The sequence below is a fragment of the Amphiprion ocellaris genome, chromosome 22 (assembly GCF_022539595.1).
Source record: "Amphiprion ocellaris isolate individual 3 ecotype Okinawa chromosome 22, ASM2253959v1, whole genome shotgun sequence".
In the NCBI taxonomy this organism is placed as follows: domain Eukaryota; kingdom Metazoa; phylum Chordata; class Actinopteri; family Pomacentridae; genus Amphiprion; species Amphiprion ocellaris.
The window spans coordinates 11,229,169-11,249,117 of NC_072787.1; the positions used below are offsets into that span (position 1 = coordinate 11,229,169).

The window sequence follows — 19,949 nt, forward strand, 5'->3', positions numbered from 1 at the left end:
GCCTCCAATCCAAACATGGATTAGCATACAATTTAGACGAGAGTGGAGTAGGGTGTCACTGCGAAGTGTTTGTGAGCAAAAGCAAAGGGGGAAAAAAAGGCACAGTGGCATAAGAGAAGAAAGAAAGAGTAAAGTGAGGAAAGAAGGTGAGGTGAATTTGTGAAAGTTCTGTAGTTCAAAAATAAGCATGCTCGAGTTTGTGTGCTTGTAGTTTTGGGAAGAAGAGAAAAATGTAGGGTCAATAATGAGTCAGTTTGAGCTGTGTTGGCAAAGAGTTGTTTGCTTTGAAGTCTTGAAGTAATGAGAGCATTTTGAAACACACTTCCCAACTGTGTAGAAGTTATGGGTGTGGGTACACATGTATGTTTGTTTGTTTCTGCGTGAGGGTGTGTCTTTGAAAATGCGTGTTTTTGTCAAACTGCGGTAAGAAGAGTTAATCACTTCCTACAGCAGTGCCATGGGAGCAGTCTAGTCTGGGAGAGAGGGAGAAAGAAAAGAGAATTGCAACAGAACAGAGGGCAGGGCTGCCCAACAGTTTTTGAGCATACCAAAACGAAACTTTGCAAGCCCATGAATAAACAGTAACTCTGTATGAACATAGCATCTGAGATGACTTGAAAGATCTGTGATGCAGTAGCCATTAATAAACCAAAGCCAAAATCTGTTTGTACCCAACACTAGCACTGACTTTAGGATAAATCATGTATAATAGTCTCTAGAGTGCAGTAAAACTCTACTTTTACCGAGTTTATTTGGATTATTTGACAAGATGTGTCCTCATTCACTGTGTGTGTGTGTTAGTGAGGCAGTGTATGTAGTGTTTCATCTACAGCTCCTTGGAGTGTAACCACAGGTCATCTTTTAAGTAAACAACAAATGTGCAACACTGTTCCAACAGGGGATTTCTATAGAAAACGAGGAACTGAAACATGGTCACTTTGTAAATAAACCTATTCTTAATAGGACCAGAAGGACTGAAAATTCTCAGACTTACTCATACAAACATATGCACTCTCTCTTCTCACACACACCAAGCTAAACACTGAATTTCATATACACACAGATACACTTTGTCATGTCCCCGTTCAGTGCATAACTTCTGTTGGGCTGCCGTGCCTCATTTCTTGATAAATGATCTGTCTTGGGCACTTAATCAGACACATTCTCTCTCCCGCACACACACACACACACACACACACGCACACACACACATATCTCACACATATACATCATCAGCACACACAAATCACCAAAACAGATACACACACGTATGACAGATGGAGTTCAGGGTCAGAGAGATGCTGTGTTTGTCACACATGTGACAGATTTACAATATGTTCCAGGGATGTGTAATTCACTATGTGGGTGTGTTTGTGTGATGCAAAAGGAGGGAGAAATGAGTGTGATGAGTGTGTGTGAGGTCACTGACTGTGCAACCTAGTCATTCACAGGATCATTGCAACCAGCATGAGTCGGATGTTCCTGCAAAAATAAATGAATAACTTACAATGTGCTATAAAATTTACACAACAGGTGCCATCATTTGCTGTCAAAGTACAGTTTAACCATGTGACTGTATGGCTCAAGCATTAACCCAAGGTACACCAAGTGAGTTACTTTTGAATGTTTCATTTTTTAATGACATTTTACCCTTTTGGATTTTTAAATTTTTGCATTATTGTGTCAGTTTAAAGTAAGAGTCTTGGATCATTATTATTTCTTCAATTTTCAAAGGTTTTCTGCAAAAAATATGATGAAATGATTTTTCTTTGAGACAGCTAAAATAAATCCATCATCCACTGCTACACAGCGTAAACTGGAAAAGACAGTGAGAAAGAGAAGTGTATTTGATAAACTTCAGCACACATCAAACCAACCTCGGGCCTCAGAAGCTTCCTCTGGGTTTTGCTTGGTTTCTCTCTGATGTTCACCTGCATGAGCCAGGCAGAGATAGAAAGAGAGGAGATGGAGTCTTGTAGAGCTAGCCTGTCTTGGGGTAAAGGCTAACAACAGTATTTAAGGAAGACATATAGGCAGAACTGCGGCATGCACCTGCAGTATTCTGGGCTGTATACAATAAATGCAACGGTAGCATAAAGGTCAGTGTCTAAATCAGCAGAACCTCAAGCCACCAAGATAAAGGATGCAAAGGTCAGAGGCACATTATTCTTGTGAAGACTGATGGATTGTGTGTGAGTGAAGCGCTCACGACTGTAAATCTCAAAATCTGAGCGTGAAATGAGTGAGAAAGAGACATGGATTGAAGAACTGAAAAATGACAGTGGTCGGTGAGACCCAGAGGGGACCCGCCACTCATCATGTGTAACCTTTTACAATTTTTGCCATAATTGCTGTCTGGCATGAGTGCCAGCAGACCTGCACGTACACACACCTCATTTGTTGGGGCAGTAATCGCTTTTTACCTCGGAGTCCTGCGACCTTCAACTAACCATCTATTGATGATGAGAGCAACAGGCAGACTGGTTGCCTAGCAACCTGTTTTTTTTTCCCTCTCATTCTTACAGTAGGAGCTGTAGGGAGTGTTTGGAGAGGAGAGGGTGAGAGAGAAAGAGGAGGTGGGTGGACAGAGAAGAAAAAGCAGGTAAGATGAGGAGAATAGGTGAGAATCAGAACGACCTGGGGCCTCATTTATAAAGCTTGCGTACGCACAAAACGGGGCTAGAAAGTTACGTACGCCACTTCCAACGCAAAGGTTGTGATTTATAAAAATAAACTTGGCGTGAGAATTTGCGCACCGCTGCGCCAAAATTGATGCTTGCTTACGGACATTTTGCAGACAGAGGGAACGGCAGTGCCAGACGGTGAGGTGGTGAATTGAAGCCAGATTTATCCCAAACCTTTATTGTCATCACATATTACACTTGTAGAGCCGGGGTGTTATGCAGCGTTTGCAAAAAGACCGAAAGTACGTTTCATTTTTTTTAACAAGCTCTTTAATAGAGGCGGCAATGTCAGACAGGACCTCACACATGTTGTTCATTACGGTGCGTATTTGCTGGAGCTCATCCCGTATTTCATTTATGGCACCGATGGTGTCCCTTTGTGATTGTAGGACTCTGTCAGGATCCGACCACTTCTAGGTGTGCCATGGTCTCGGAATGTACTGGGGACAGCCAGGCTTCATCCACGCTGACAGGACACGCTGTGGTCGGAACCTCCTCGTCAGCCAGCATTTCCAACTCTAGAGTGACGGAGGACAAAAAGCATAAGTCCACTGCCTTTTTACAAGTCCATTTAAATATTTAATAAACAGATAAAACTGTACTTTACCGGTCTCCTCTGTGGGCTCTGCCAAATTGGTGTCTCCTTCCTTCTCTGACATGATTCCACACACGCTGGCCGTCCCGAGGATGGATGCTATCCTGCTGTCCAGAGGTGTGGGCTCGGGTTTGCCCCAACCCCCACCTGTAGCAGACACGATTTGGCGATGGCATGTCACTCTCTTCTTGGCCTCCACCTTCAAATCAGACCACTTCTTTTTCACCTCTGCCACAGTTCTCTCTGTGGCACTCACTGTTGACAGAGGTGACAACGTGCTGCCGCTCAGTGCCTTTTCTTTTGTTAGTGATGCCACTACTATGACCACCAAACAAGATACTCTTCCTGGCCTCCATCTCATCCACAAGCACCTCTGTCTTGGTCTCCGAAAAATTTCCTTTTCTTTTTTCTGCCGTGACTGAGCGTAAAATGCCGTGGATCAGCAGCTTGTTTATATGGAAATACATTCATGAGTTACTTTGCATTGACCATTCATGGTAAAATGTGGGTGTGTCGTGGGCGGGATGTGAGGTGGATCCACCTGCGCAATCTTCCAGCTGGAGTGTGATTTATAAATGGGAAATTGCGTGCAGTTGTGCGTACGCAGGGTTTTATAAATCAGGATATTTTTTGGCGTACGCCTAATTCAGGTTTTCGGCGTAGTCAAACTTTTAGTGTGGCTCCTACGCAATGTTTTATAAATGAGGCCCCAGGTCCTTTGAACTGAGCTGTCGTGGCTAATGTCTGTAGACGCTGGGTACCGTTACACTGCTACCAATACAGTGGAAGGTTTCACAGTACACGCTGATACAACAAAACAAAACCTTGGTTATAGTGCAGATTGGTTGAAAAATGACAGTAGACGGGGTTCAAACCTCAAAAGCAACGTGTAAATGGTCCCTTATGCATTTTTGATGTTGATTTGATATTTATAAGATAAGATGAACTTTATTGATCCCACAGTTTGGAAGGTTCACCATTATAGCAGCTCAAAAGACAGGGGTGTAAGGACAGTATAAGGATATATTAAAAAGACATTGCAAAAATTGCAGAGAATCGTTATATACACAAGGTGAAATTTTCAAGAACACTATATGAAAGGGTGAGGTTGTAACAAATTATTGCACCATTAGTCAGTAGAATGTGTATGGAAGAAGAAAAAAAGTGCTGCAGTAAATGTGGTAGACCAGTGAAGTTATAATGCAACACTGTACAGTGTGACTGATGTAGGGATGAAGGACTTGCAGAAATGCTCCTTCTTACATTTAGGGTGTAACAGTCTGCCACTGAAGGCACTGCTTAAGGAGTTCACAGACTGATTCAGAGGGTGGGAGGTCTATGACAGTGGACAGTTTGGCCAGAGCCCTCCTCTTTCCCACCACCTCAGTGGAATTCAAAGGGTAGCCACAGACTGAACTAGCTCTTTTTTATTCAGTCTGTTAAGTCTGTTCTTATCCCGCTCAGAGCATCCCCTTCCCTAGCACACCACTGCATTGGAGACCACAGATGCCACCACAGTATTGTAGAAGGTCATCAGCAGTGGCCTGAACACACCAAAAGATGCAAACCTCCTCAGAAGGTATAAACGATACTGACCCTTCTTATAAAGAGAGACAGTGTTATCTGTCCAGACCAGTTTGTAATTTAGGTGAACACCCAGGTACTTGTATGTCCTCACTCTCTTGATGTCAAGTCACTGGATGTTCAGCGGTGGAGTGTTTGAAGGTTTCCTGTGGAAATCGATCACCATCTCCTTTGTCTTGCTGGCGTTCATTTGAAGGTGGTTCTGCTCATACCAGTCGACAAAGTCCATGATGACCTTCCTGTACTCACAGTTGTCCTCCCCAGCTTGCATCATATGATGGCAGTGTCATCGGAGAACTTCTGGAGATGACAACTGTCCGTGAAGTACCTAAAATCTGATGTGCACAGAGTGAAGAGGAAAGGGGAGAGTACTGTACCCTGGGGGGACACCTGTGCTGTAGACCACCATATCAGACACACAGTCCTGCAGCCTCACGTACTGGAGTCATCAGTGAGATCCATGATCCATGCATTATTTAACCAGTTAAACCATTGTGGGTCACACACATACTAATGCTGTGCAGCCAGCAATCAGTGATTAAAGTCACATAAATGTTTTTGAAATCTAGCAGATCTCCCAAAAAGTTTCCAAGGAGGAGAGTTTGCCAGGCTAAATCATAGAGAATGGTGGGTTTGAATATTTTACACTGTAAACATCATAAAATCAATGAAATGCCGTAGCAAGCTGGTATAGTATACACACTATATAATATTGTCAGTGTGGAATATAATGACTTGTCCATCCTTTAACCTTCAGGGAATAAAATGTATTAAAGTTTATTAATTCATGTTATAATGTGAATGCGACAGCCATTTTAATACATTTTTATATATTCTCATTTACACCCTCCTCATCATTGTGAATCCAATTATTGCTAAATTTAATTGTTGCTCATTTTGCTTGGGAAAGCCCTCAAGGACCCCTGTGGATCCTTCCTGTGTGCCCCCATTTATGAGCTACATCTATAGACAGCACACTGTACATACCAGTCTGTTGAATACATTTACAGTGGGTACGGAAAGTATTCAGACCCCTTTAAATTTTTCACTCTGTTTCATTGCAGCCATTTGCTAAAATCAAAAAAGTTCATTTTATTTCTCATTAATGTACACTCAGCACCCTATCTTGACAGAAAAAAACAGAAATGTAGAAATTTTTGCAAATTTATTAAAAAAGAAAAACTGAAATATCACACAGTCATAAGTATTCAGACCCTTTGCTCAGTATTGAGTAGAAGCACCCTTTTGAGCTAGTACAGCCATGAGTCTTCTTGGGAATGATGCAACAAGTTTTCCACACCTGGATTTGGGGATCCTCTGCCATTCTTCCTTTCAGATCCTCTCCAGTTCTGTCAGGTTGGATGGTGAACGTTGGTGGACAGCCATTTTCAGATCTCTCCAGAGATGCTCAATTGGGTTTAGGTCAGGGCTCTGGCTGGGCCAGTCACGAATGGTCACAGAGTTGTTCCGAAGCCACTCCTTTGTTATTTTAGCTGTGTGCTTAGGGTCATTGTCTTGTTGGAAGGTGAACCTTCGGCCCAGTCTGAGGTCCAGAGCACTCTGGAAGAGGTTTTCTTCCAGGATATCTCTGTACTTGACCGCATTCATCTTTCCTTCAATTGCAACCAGTCGTCCTGTCCCTGCAGCTGAAAAACACCCCCATAGCATGATGCTGCCACCACCATGTTTCACTCTTGGCATGGTATTGGGCAGGTGATGAGCAGTGCCTGGTTTCCTCCACACATACCACTTAGAATTAACGCCAAAAACTTCAATCTTGGTCTCATCAGACCAGAGAATCTTATTTCTCATAGTCTGGGAGTCCTTCATGTGTTTTTTGGCAAACTCTATGTGGGCTTTCATATGTCTTGCACTGAGGAGAGGCTTCTGTCAGGCCACTCTGCCATAAAGGCCCGACTGGTGGAGGGCTACAGTGATAGTTGACTGTGGAACTTTCTCCCATCTCCCTGCTGCATCTCTGGAGCTCAGCCACGGTGATCTTTGGGTTCTTCTTTACCTCTCTCACCAAGGCTCTTCTCCCACAATTGCTCAGTTTGGCTGGACGGCCAGGTCTAGGAAGAGTTCTGGTCATCCCAGACTTCTTCCATTTAAGGATTATGGAGGCCACTGTGCTCTTAGGAACCTTGAGTGCTGCAGAAATTCTTTTGTAACCTTGGCCAGATCTGTGCCTTGCCACAATTCTGTCTCTGAGCTCCTTGGGCAGTTCCTTCGACCTCATGATTCTCATTTGCTCTGACATGCACTGTGAGCTGTAAGGTTTTATATAGACAGGTGTGTGCCTTTCCTAATCAAGTCCAATCAGTTTAATTGAACACAGCTGGACTCCAATGAAGAAGTAGAACCATCTCAAGGAGGATCAAAACAAATGGACCACAGGTGAGTTAAATATGAGTGTCACAGTAAAGGGTCTGAATACTTATGACTGTGTAATATTTCAGTTTTTCTTTTTTAATAAATTTGCAAAAAAATCTACATTTCTGTTTTTTTCTGTCAAGATAGGGTGCTGAGTGTACATTAATGAGAAATAAAATGAACTTTTTTGATTTTAGCAAATGGCTGCAATGAAACAAAGAGTGAAAAATTTAAAGGGGTCTGAATACTTTCCGTACCCACTGTATCTCTCAACATTCTGAGACTGTGTTCACTTCAGCACTATGACAGTTTGACGGTGTCCAATTCCACAGCAGTCCAATGTACCATAAGGGAGGTTACATTGTTTATAATGAGATTTGTTGGAGGGGAGTAGACGGAGAAGCAGTATATGAAACAAGGTGAGTGAGATGAAGAGCAAATGAGAGAGAGAGGGATGGTGGAGACTAGAAGTGAGCTACCTTTGAACTACTGTGTGTCAGAGGATCCAGTTTTCTATTAGTTCCCAGTGCTGTGCCCAGAAATAAGAGTCAGGGGAGGACATGGGGCTGAACTCACTCCAGCCTACTTCTCTCTGGTTGTGTCTACCTCTCCCTCTTGTTACCTCTCTCCTCTTCTCGCTATCTTTACCCTCCTGTCATTAGTCTCTCCTGCCATCTCCCTCCTCCCCCTTGCTCTCATTACTTTCTGTCATCTTTTGTCTTTCTCGTCTACCACTCTGTCTGTCCCATCTCTCTCTCTTTCTGCCTCATCTCCTTCGTCTCGGAGTCATCTCATTCTCCTCCCCTCTGTGTCCTCCTCTTCTGTGCTCATTGTACTGAAGTTATTCACCTCCTCCATGTGCTCAGCCTCTTAACAACCAGTGTCCCACTGCTCCGCCGAGGCCCCCAGACAGTATAGCTATGATGGAACATGTCTCCATTATCTTTTATCATCTGCTTGTGCTTTGCTTTCAGAGGTACCCAATTATCTTAATGCTAAATTGAATTTGGTTCCAGCTCTGTGATTGTTGTTGACTCTCATAATCCATTTTTATGAAAAGGCTTTGCTCCAATCACTGCTAAACTAATGCAGATACAAAGCCATCGGCTTGGCAGTAATTATGCTTGTGGAGTTGTTAATTTTTTCCACAAGGACAATGGGATATTTACTAAGCTCAGACTTGATGCAAGTGTGCTAAATTGTGGTGTGTGGACACTTGAATGTGCACATGAGTGTTCTATATTTGTCAGTGTCCTGCAGTGTCAAGAATACATTTTTAAATCATCTACCACAGGTTGACAACCTCAAGGAATCCAATATTGAAAAAGTTTATGAAAAAAGTGTTTTGATGGAAAAATTCTCAGTGATTCAGGTCAAGCATTTGCAGAAGTTCTCACACACATTTTTTATGTGAAAACCAAGAAGAGCAAGGACAAAGTTTCTCCCTTTGAATGTTTCACCGTCACCGTGACCTTTTATGATATGCTGGAAATTGGTTTGTGATCACTAAATTCCAACCATTTAATTTATCATTTTGTATGTACAAAATTGTGTGTGATTTGGCCAACAAGGGTTCCTGAACAGTTCGTGACCTTAAACAGTTCTGCGTTTCTGAAGAGCAGCGGCAAGGGTACATGGAGGCCTTCATCTCCAAACCACTACACCATAAATATAATTCTGTGATTCATCAATGGTGAATCAGTGTGAAGTGCCACTTCCTGTGGCGTGCTCGTGCTGGTGCTCTTGTATTGCTCCGAGCATTGGAATGTTTGACATAGTTATTCTAGTTTCCCTTTTTGTCCACTGGAAGTTATAGATCTACACAGCTGAGTGTCATCATACATGAGCAGAATAAAAAAAAATACATATTACTAAAATGTCTATGTACATGTTTACATCACTTAGTAGGAGCTTTTGCATAACTGGTGAAATTCAAAGTCATATCTTTCAAATATGCCATAGCTCTCGTAAATATGCAGATGTCATAAGTGCTTTCTTTGTTTGTTGTATTTTTTTGTTGATATATTTTATTATGGCTGCACAGTGGCTTGGTGGTTAGCACTTTCGCCTTGCAGCTAGAAGATACCGGTTCGCGTCCCGGCCTTCCCAGGATCTTTCTGCATGGAGTTTGTATGTTCTCATGGAGATTGTATGTTCTCCCTGTGCATGTGTGGGTTTTCTCTGGGTATTCCGGCTTCCTCCCATAGTCCAAAAATATGCTGAGGTTAACTGATTATTCTAAATTGCCCGTAGGTGAGAATGTGAGTGTGATTGTTTGTCTGTATATGTAGCCCTGCGACAGACTGGCGACCTGTCCAGGGTGTCTCCTGCCTTCGCCCCAAGTTAGCTAGGATAGGCTCCAACCCCCTGCGATCCTAATGAGGATTAAGTGGTGTATAGATAATGGATAGATGGATATTTTATTATAATGATGGTTAGTTAATGTTGGATTCTGAGTTTGTGCAGTTACTTATCACAGCATGGTAACCAGTTTCTCCTTTGTTTCTGTGTTCATCTTACAGGATGGTTACTCCCAGTATCACTTTGTTGGCTCTGCTTCAACAATAGAAAGAGACAGACAGAGGCCATACTCCTCCTCACGAACTCCCTCTGTCTCTCCTGTGAGGACTTCACCAAATAACCGCTCAGGTGAGGAACACATGGTACTTTCAGAACAGATACTGTACATATGTTACTGTGAATATGTGCATGTATGTGTTTCTTCTTCTTTCTTCCCTGTTTCTTCCAGTTTTAATTTAAGACTGAGATGTTAGGTGGCGGGGCTGCACAGTGGCGTAGTGGTTAGCACTTTCGCCTTGCAGCGAGAAGATCCCTGGTTCGCGTCCCGGCTTTCCCGGGATCTTTCTGCATGGAGTTTGCATGTTCTCCCTGTGCATGCGTGGGTTTTCTCCGGGTACTCCGGCTTCCTCCCACAGTCCAAAAATATGCTGAGGTTAATTGATTACTCTAAATTGCCCGTAGGTGTGAATGTGAGAGTGCTTGTTTGTCTATATATGTAGCCCTGCGACAGACTGGCGACCTGTCTAGGGTGTCCCCTGCCTTCGCCCGAGTCAGCTGGGATAGGCTCCAGCACCCCCCGCGACCCTAGTGAGGAATAAGCGGTGTATAGATAATGGATGGATGGATGTTAGGTGGCAAAAGTTGGTTATAAACAGAGCACGGGTGGACTACCATCATACTAAATGTCTCACAAATTAAGTATATAAGATTGAACTGAAAAAAACTCCTTCTTGTCAAACAAAGAAAGTATTCATAGACGATTCTTGGAGCATCTTCTCACAGAAAATCAGCTGCATGGATGAAGGCCTAGATCAATAAGGTTAAGGTTAGAGCAAATAATTTTAAATTTGGGTATTTTAAAAGGCTTGCTGTTTCCCCTGCTTTCAGCTAAATTAAGCTTGTTGACTCTAGATTCATATTTAACTCATGCCTCTCTTGGTAAGAAAGCAATGAGCATATTTTTCAGTTATTTCTTTAAGAGGAAGGATGATTTCCTATTGGCTTCCCTACTTCTATTTTAAAACTTATTTCATTCCAGTTTGGATCCAGTTAGAAATTCTTGACCCCACACAAGGAGGACCAATGTGCACATGTATGTTCGATATATATATCTGACATATGTACAGCCAGAAGGTAAAGGGCACATTAATTCTATGATTTAGACATTAGCTAGTAGCATAAACATTAACCAGTCGATCAGTCTTTATGGCGGGGCTAAATAGCTCTTAGCATCACTGTTCGCCGCCCACAGGCTTTCATGCTATAAAGTATGATTATTGTTAGCCTTTAGCCTGAGCCCACTGGCCTTCATGCTTTGCAAAGGGCGCATTAGCATTAGCTGTTAGCATCAGGAGTAGAAGAGCCTTTAGCTGTTCTTTCTCCACACCGGGCTTAGCAAGCTGATGAGGCAGAAAAGTACTTTTCCTTCCTCCTGGCTTAGAGAGGTCTTCAAGGACCCAGCTAAGAGAGAGAGAGGGAGAATGTGTGTGTGTGTGTGTGTGTGTGTGTGTGTGTGTGTGTGTGTGTGTGTGTGTGTGTGTGTGTGTGTGTGTGTGTGTGTGTGTGCGTGTGTGCGTGCGTGTGTGTAGACAGAGAAAGAGTGAGGGATGAGATAAACAGAGAGAAAGATAAAGAGAAAGCAAGGAGGCAAGAAGAATTAGGGATTGAGGGATGGTTAATGCAGGGAGGAGAAAGTGAAGGCTGAGGATTTGACTTTGGCCAGCGACATTGAAAATAGGGAGTTTTGAGATCATAGAGCGTAGAGAAATTTGTGGATGCCTGTAGTACAGTGGAGGGGTGCGGGGGTAAAATGGGAAATGGTTGGAAATGACTCCCATCTTCTCCCCTGCTCCTCCCCTCTCCTCACTCCACGTCTCTATCTTTGCCTTCGCACATGCCCGCCCCTTCTCATTCATCCGTTTCATTCTTCTTCTCCTCCTCCTCCTCTTTGCAGTAATCCGACTTTCTTCTCACCTCTCCCTTCTGATCTCTCACTCCTCACAGGCCACCTCAGTGCACACAAACACTCTTGCACACACCCACATGCATCTGTATCTCCTCTCTACATACGCTCCAGACTGCAATCCAGCTCCTTAGAGATGGATCAAAGCAGAAGGAGTAATGATGGCGTGCAAGCACATTGGGAGAGGAGGACTGAACGAGTTGGTGTGAGGGGAGAATGGTGAAGCCGCGAAAGCAAAGGGGAGGTTAGAGGCTGCAAGACAGAAGACAGAGAGCAATACAGAGGGAAGCCCCCACAGGGTCCTGCTGTGTTTCACATTGATAGAATGAGTCTCTCAGGCTGTCATATCTGGCAGGTCCCCACGGTAACTGTAACCAGTAGTGATGGCACTGCCTCTGGAGGTGTCTGTGACAGGTTTGAGCTTCTACTTTAATGGAATCTACTGCAAAGGTGTCAACTGATGAAATTAAATGTCAAATATGTAAAAAACATTATAAAAGACTTACCCACTACAACCAAATAGTTACTAATCATGTGTATGTGCCTTTTCCACTGCCATTTGTGTGCCTGTGTGTGTGTGTGTGTGTGTGTAATACAATGTCTTGTTAAAATGCAGAACAGGCTGGGAAACAGATAAGAGGTTACAATACTGCTTTCCTTTTAATGGCATTATTGAAGGGTTGAATAAAAGAGTGGTCCTTTAGTATTCAAATAGATAAATTGCTTTTCCAAGGCTCTCAAAAAAACACTTTAAAAGCCTTCATTTTATTAAGCTAGTCATATTTGTAAGTGTTTTTGCCCCAGTTTGTTCTTCTATAGTCTATTATCAGGGCTCAGAAAAACAGAAAAAGAGAACAAAGAGTTTTTCTACTCATTTTCAAAGTGCCTTCATGGGAAATGTTACTGCTTACGCAATGGACAATGGCGCTCTCCACTAACTATGTTTGTGTATTGTGTGTTCACACATAGAGGAGTAGCTACGGTCCTAGAGCTATCCATCAGTCTCAAAGTTGGGTTGAATAGGTCCAGAGTCTCAAGCAAGCATAAGTTATGGCAACTGGACTAACCTCGTGTGAGTCGAAAACGTTTCACCTCTCATCCAAGAGGCTTCTTCAGTTCTGAAAGCCTGGTGGGGAGTACCAGATATTTATCCACCAGGAGGGTGGTGGCAAAAAAAGTGGTCCAGAGCTTACTCTCAGAATGTCCTTCACTTTTGAGGGTATAGATTATATATATACTGCATATCTATGCTGTGTGTATGGTGATTAGTTTCAGGAATGTTTAGCTAAGCAGACTGAAGGGGCTGATACACAGGTAGGCAGGATTCTGGCAATTCGCTGTGTCAAGATAAGAGGGACTGAGTAAGCACTTAAAATATGCTATAAGGGATTACATGGTGATATGCTGAGTGTGTGTGGAAAGAGGGATGGTGAGGTTGGGACATGTACATTATGTGTGCCAGGTCTGTTATTGCATTTTGCATTGGACTGCAAAATAGCTTAAGTCTACTTTTACGTGTATTTGTTGTCACAATAACCAGTAAACTAGCAGTTCACTCCTCCACCCTTCAGTTGTAATTTGCATTTTAGCACTGCTGAGATTGATAGTGTGTGAAAACTATTTAGTAAGCAGGCAGTGAAAATATTACCAATTTCACAGTAACTGATTTGTAGAGCCCAACTGATGCTGGATTTATGGGATGACATCAATACCTATTTTAGATGGTAATAAAAGTTCTGATATGAATCTATCAACCAGTTTTATATATATTCATCAAGTTTGGTTAACAAACACTTGACATAACAAGATATTTAAGTAATGCAATATATTTGTAATAAAATGCAATATAACACACTTTTCTTGAATTTAAAAAAGTCATCTCAATTGAAATATTGCTTTTAATCTATAACAGTCACAAACAGTAACTCGTGGTTCCTGACTGCCATGTCAGGACACAAATAGCGCCTCTCCTATAAATGTTCAGGGAAAACTTTCTACATATGTTGTAAAAAAAGATGGTTTCAGCATTTGTAAATGCAGTTTCTGGAATTGTTTGGTTTGAAAGCTTTATCAAACTGTTGTTAATTTTATTCTATTAAGGTTATAACAAAGCCGGAAAATGAGTTTTGATGCTAACACATTAGCTTGCACTCATATGACAAGCTATGAAAGTAGATGCATGCTTTGCTATCTAGGTAATAGAGCAAGCCAGTTCAATACAAAAGAGTGACATGACTGGAAAAGATAGGGACATTGTTTAATACTTTTTAGCATTTTCATCAACTACATGACAACGTACCATGAAGTAAACACTGGACAGACTTGACTTTTACATGTTCTCCCTGTGCATGCGTGGATTTTCTCCAGGTTCTCCGGCTTCCTCCCACAGTCCAAAACCATGCTGAGGTTAACTGGTGATTCTAAATTGTCCATAGGTGTGAATTTGTGAGTGCTTGATTGTCTCTCTGTGTGTAGCCCTGTGATAGACTGGTTCCCTGTCCAGAGTGAACCCTGCCTTCGCCCCAAGTCAGCTGGGATACGCTCACCGTCAGATTGTATCCATGATTTGTCAGTTTGACTAGTCATTACATTGGTTAACTTGTTAAGATGGTATCATGTCTAATGTTCAGTTGTGTAGATCACTGCAAAAATAACTGAGCTGGCTGCTGCTCAGTCTGTGTTTCCTAAGGTGTAGCTTGCCAGTTTCAGACCTGGCTATGTTACAGGATCTTTAAACACATAAAAAAGGAGGGGAGAAAAAGGAAAGTGCTGCTTAAATTGAGACAACAAATACCAGATATGAAACTTGCTATTCAAATAATGTGTCCAAAACTGGTGTGTATGTATGTCTATGTGTATGTGTGAATTCCCAAAAGTCCTTTAACATGCTGGAGGTGACCCTTTCTGTTGACAAGTTAAATGATGAATAATGACTGTGCACCTTGAAACCAAGACACACAGACACGCAAATTTAAGCACGCAGAGTGTGAAGGCTCATGCTGTTCTAGGTTTATTGCTCATTATTTTGTGTCTGTGTGTGTGTGTGTGTGTGTGTGTGTGTGTGTGTGTGTGTGTGTGTGTGTGTGTGTGTGTGTGTGTGTGTGTGTGTGTGTGTGTGCGTGTGTGTGTGTGCGTGTGTGTGTGTGTGCATGTGTGTAGCGAGCGCTCCAGCCTCCCCCAGAGAGATGATGAGTCTGAAGGAACGCAAGATGGACTATGATTCCACGGCAACCAACGCTGGTTTCCATAGCAACAAAGGAGAGCACACATCCCGGAAAGATGGCATGGCAGGTGTGTGCGTGTCTATATGTGTAAAGGAGAGACAGAGTAATGTTAAATTATTCTATTATTCCCCCTTTTTATCTTTCTTTTTCCTCTATTTCATTCCCTATTTCTCCTTTCACTTATCTGTCTTCTTTTTGACCTCACACTGTTTTTCCTCTCATTCACACACTATGATTTTTCTCTATTCTTGCCTGTCTTTCTTTCTAGTATCCCTCTACCTTTGCCTTCCCATTATCTCTCCTCTGAGTTAGTTTTGTTTTCCTGCTTTTTCTCTTCCATTGTGTGTATTCCTCTTTTATGTCTATTGGTCTGCTTTCTGCACTTTTATTTCTGTCTATTCTTTCTTGTCTTTCTCTTACAATGTTCTCTTGAGGTCATGTGGGACAAACTAATTACCAGACTATCTGAGAAACTGCATACAGTTTTGGTGTTAAATTAGCTTATTTTTGAGTAAGCCAATTGTGGAGTTTCCTGCAGTTTTGTTGATCTTTGAATTAGTATTATTAGCAGTAGTGAAGGTAGTTATTTTTATCTTTCATTCACAAAAACATGTTGTCCTTCTCCTCTGTTTCAAGTCCAAGTGTCCTGTGGGACATCTACGTTGTTTCGAAACTCCTACCTGACTGCCAGCGATGATATTAAGCAAAATCAGGTGAGTTTATAGTGCTGTATGAATGTACCTTTCTTATTTGTACACACAGCCACAGACCAACACTGTAGCATGCATGTCACCAGCGCTCTCTTAAATTGGCATATGCTGTCATGACAAGCTGGTTATTAGGAGCGATAGCAGCAGACAGTGAAAGGCATGCACACATTCACACAAAAGGTGTTCCACTGTGATAAGAGACGCTCTGGCAGAGTGTGTGATGCCGGCACACCCTCAGCTCAGACAGCGTCAAACCACTGCAACCTGAAACCACACCCGATGGCAATTAAAATCATTTCCCCGGTTGATTGTGTTTAATAACTCGCCCGGTAAAAAGGGAGGGATAGCAGGAAGCATCACAGCCTTTGACTTGGAAGATTAAAATTTGGTTGCATTTTTTCATCTGTTTTACATTTATAAATGAGCAGAAATCATTTGTATGAATTCAAACTTGCTTCACTCAATATTTAGTGTGTGAGCAAAGTATTTTTACACATATGGCTGCAATTTTACCACACACCTGTACACAGACACACAAACACACAGCTGAGAGTTATAGTGTTAGAGATGAATTGCCCCCTTCAATGCCTGCATGTAATAGAGAATTCACAGCATGAGCCCCTTCCCAACTGATTCCTATCTGAGCTTTTTTTACCCATACTAGCCTGCTTTTCAAACCCTTTTTGCCCCGTGTGTTCACTCTCTACCTGCCACTTTCCTTTCCATTTCTCCATTTTTATCTCCCTTCCCTTTTTTTCCACTTTCCTCCCACTACTCTCATTTTCTGTGCCACTCTCTTGCTTGCTGCACCTCACCCCCACCTACCACTCCACCACTTCCCCCCTCACCAGGGTCCGGTCCAGCCCTGCGTCGTGCCCCCCCAGCCCCAGCAGGACAGCCCATCAGCAGCCGTGCTAAAAGACTACGACCCCTACCCTCCCCCTCCTTCCTTCCCTCAGCCTCAGCCACCGCAGCCTCCGCCTCACAGCCAGAGTCGAAGCTTCGATGAGGCCTACTACGAGGACCAGGGACCACCACCTCCACCATCCCAGCCACAGCCTCAGGTTCAGGCACAGGCCCAGCCTCAGGCCCAACCCCAGCAGCCTCCAAGCGCCACTGGACCACCCCGGGACCCGCGGGAAGATCTGCGTATGCATCTGGGCCTGAAGTCCACTGGCAACTACGTAGACTTCTACTCGGCCTCTCGGCCATACAGCGAACTGAACTACGAGACCAGCCACTACCCGGCCTCACCCGACTCCTGGGTCTAGTTAGACTATAATCATGGGGGGGGGGGGCAATAGAGAGTCTGTGTGTGCTTGTGTGAAAGGGATTATTTTTGCAACAGCAGATTAACACAAGGTAACTATAAGTGGCATTTTGAAAAGGGACCTTGTAGCCAGTGGCAGGAAATACGCGTTCTCTAAAATAAGCAGGAAGATGGAGCTAGATGGATTAAAGACATGAAGTCAGGTCGAATGACAAAGAAAGACTGTGCATGTGCATGCGAACATTTTCCTTTTTTTCCAGACCACTTTATTTCTTTAAAGTCAGCTCCATTTCACCGTTGAGTGGAGCTAGTTGAAGTAGATATGAAGAAGTGTGTTTGACAGGGTGAGCGAAGAGTGGGAAAAGGAATATGAAAAGAGAGAAAATGACCAGGTGGAGAGAGTATGCAGATACCTATAGGGGAGGAGAGGGAGATAATGGGGAGTATATGAGGGAGAGATTTTACTCTGTAGGAGCAGAAAGTGACCTGACCTTCTGTCAACGTCAAAGAGAGGAAGGGATGAGAGACAAAGATGGCATGAAGGTTCTTGAGGAGGTCAGGAAGAATAAAAGCACAGAGAAAGATGAAAGCACATCAGGCACAAGGCAAGAAGTGGATGTTTACCATTTCACCCAAGTGACAAACGTAGCACTGCTTTTATCCCCCCTTTTTGTTGCGATGGCCTTGCTGCCTCCAGAGGCTTCTGAATTTGTTTTCAAGGAATGTCATGTTCCAAGAGACTTCTTTTTTGTCATCATTCTTTTACATCTTTTTTTATTTGTACTTTTCTAAATTTTCACTTTTAAAAAAGCATTTTTATTTTCTGTGTACAGTTCAAAGATGATATAGTGTGTATATTACACGTTTTTGATGGGCCACTTATGAAAACATGATTTATTTTCCATGACTGACTACTGACTGAAACAACAAAAGCAACAAAAATAAGTGAAACGTGAAACACAAGAATCAGAAAAGACAGACATCATCAGGATGAATGTCAGTGGACACTTTTGTTTCTGTCCCTTTTCCAGCCAGAGAGGAAGCCCTGCAATATTTGTGTTTTTCTCTCTCCATCAAGTGAATTTCATTGTGGACTTGATCAAACGTGAAGAGCAGTTCAAGGCTGCCGGGCCATCAGATTGGCAGAGCAGCATCGCTCCCGATTCCCCATCAACAAAAGTGCTTTTTCACTGCCTAAGAAATATGTGTATGTTTAAAGCACTCTCTCTGTCTTTGGAAAGGGTTGTCTTTTCACTCTGATATGTTTGACAGTGTCAACTTTCAGTGGTTTCTCATCATCACTTGTGCATAAAGACTGGTCTGTTCAGCAAAAGCCACCATGAATATTGTACATGTCAGTGTACAGTAGAGACAAAGAAAAAGAGAGAGACTTGACATTGTGCCAAACTTTGACACATCGTGGACCAGTCCTAGAGGACTTTAAAGGGAAATTTTGTTGAAGTTTACAGACAATGACTGGATGACTCCCTCTGCTGTTTGCAACTTTTATTTTCTTGTGTTTTGATCAGGTGAAGCCGTACTTATTGCTGGCGATCATGGGTAACGTCTCCCTCCCATAGATGTACAGACCTGCCTCTCTGTGTTGGCTGAGCATGTGTGGGCGTGTGTGTGTGTGTGTGTGTGTGTGTGTGTGTGTGTGTGCCGGGGGGGAGGGGGGGTATGTGGACACAAGTGTGTGTGTGTATGAGTGCGTGCGTTTGTGTAGATGTGCATGTATGTGACTGAATGTGTGGCCTGTGTGTGTACACGTAAACTTGAGCGAGCGTATCTATGCATGCATGTGTGTAGTAGTGTGTGTATGCCTCTGTTGCGTGTATGTGCGTGAGCGTTCCTGTATAAATCAATGTCCAAACAAGGCATTCCTACTGACAGTTTGTCCAGTTTTACATGAAAAACCAAGGTAAAAATCACTAGAATGAATTGTTGATATAGAATGACAAATCTATAAATATATGAATATAAATATAAATATATATATATATAATTTTTATGTGCTGATGTCAGTGTCACTAAATGCAACAAATGTTCGCAGAGAAAAAATGATTATGTGGTGTACAACAGGACTCTTGTTCACTTGACCTAAACATGGAAACTGCTGATCGGGACCCCCCCACCCTACCCCAATCGAGAGAAAAGAGAAACCCCACCTGAAGATGCTCAGGCTCTGGTGCGAGTTGTGTGTTATTGTGTGTCCATGCTTCTTAGATGACCCTGCTGAGAGAGGACCGTACTTGAACACAAGGAAAAATAAAAAGACTCTTTGCAATCAAACGCTATGGTCTCCACTACTCTTGATCATTACAACAGGTGAATTTTTACACACACGTCCAATTCTTTCTTGAATTAATCGCTGTTAGATATTTCCCTCACACATTTTGTGTTTTTCTCACAAGGCAAAATTGATTATGTGCTGTACAGTGTGAGTTAGTCTGACACACTTTGATGTGTTTTAGATTAATTCACATGTTTGTGATCTTTCTTTCAGTCTGTCTCTTGCTCAAAAGGGCTTCAGGTGCCTTTGAAGATCTCACTGAGGTAACAGCATAATGTAGGAAATTTTTCTTCCCACAGCCCCACTTTGGTTTCTGAGGAAGACTTTTAAGAAGAGTTCTGTAGAAGAACAGAAGTTGGTTGCATAACCAGTCAGGTAAAACCAAGAGAGTAAATACTGCAACTGTACAAATGGGGACAGCACACATTAATATGAATGTCTGTGATTTATTGAAAAACTTTAAATGACTGCTTTCAGAAGTAGTTTCTTTCACAAACTGACACAAAATGTAATGATGCAACTTGCATCTCTGCTCTGATAATGAACTTTAATCCTCAGCAAATCTTAACATTTCAGGCTTCACAAAAAGTTGCATTTTCAGCGCCATTGCACTGGATTGTACTATAACTGATAGATTTTCATATCATTGTCACTACACCTGTATACTAAAAATATATTGATTAATTTTATGGCAGCACAAGGATAATACAAGCTGAAATCAACCTGACACATT

At 42.5% G+C, this 19,949-nt stretch overlaps 1 protein-coding gene across 5 annotated transcripts in view; it reads left to right on the forward strand.

The window, feature by feature from the left end:
• The window catches only part of ctnnd2a (catenin (cadherin-associated protein), delta 2a), a 271,300-nt gene extending 252,078 nt beyond the window's left edge, over nt 1-19,222 (forward strand). For 3 of the 5 annotated variants that reach the window (XM_035943707.2, XM_035943706.2, XM_035943705.2), the window contains 4 exons: nt 9,759-9,885; nt 14,879-15,010; nt 15,580-15,656; nt 16,505-19,222. In XM_035943707.2, coding sequence (XP_035799600.1) covers nt 9,759-9,885; nt 14,879-15,010; nt 15,580-15,656; nt 16,505-16,924 — 756 coding nt within the window. In that variant the 3' untranslated portion in view covers nt 16,925-19,222. The remainder of the gene's footprint in view (nt 1-9,758; nt 9,886-14,878; nt 15,011-15,579; nt 15,657-16,504) is intronic. The other 2 variants (XM_035943711.2, XM_035943710.2) reach the window with 2 other exon arrangements.
• Nucleotides 19,223-19,949: the final 727 nt, after the last annotated feature.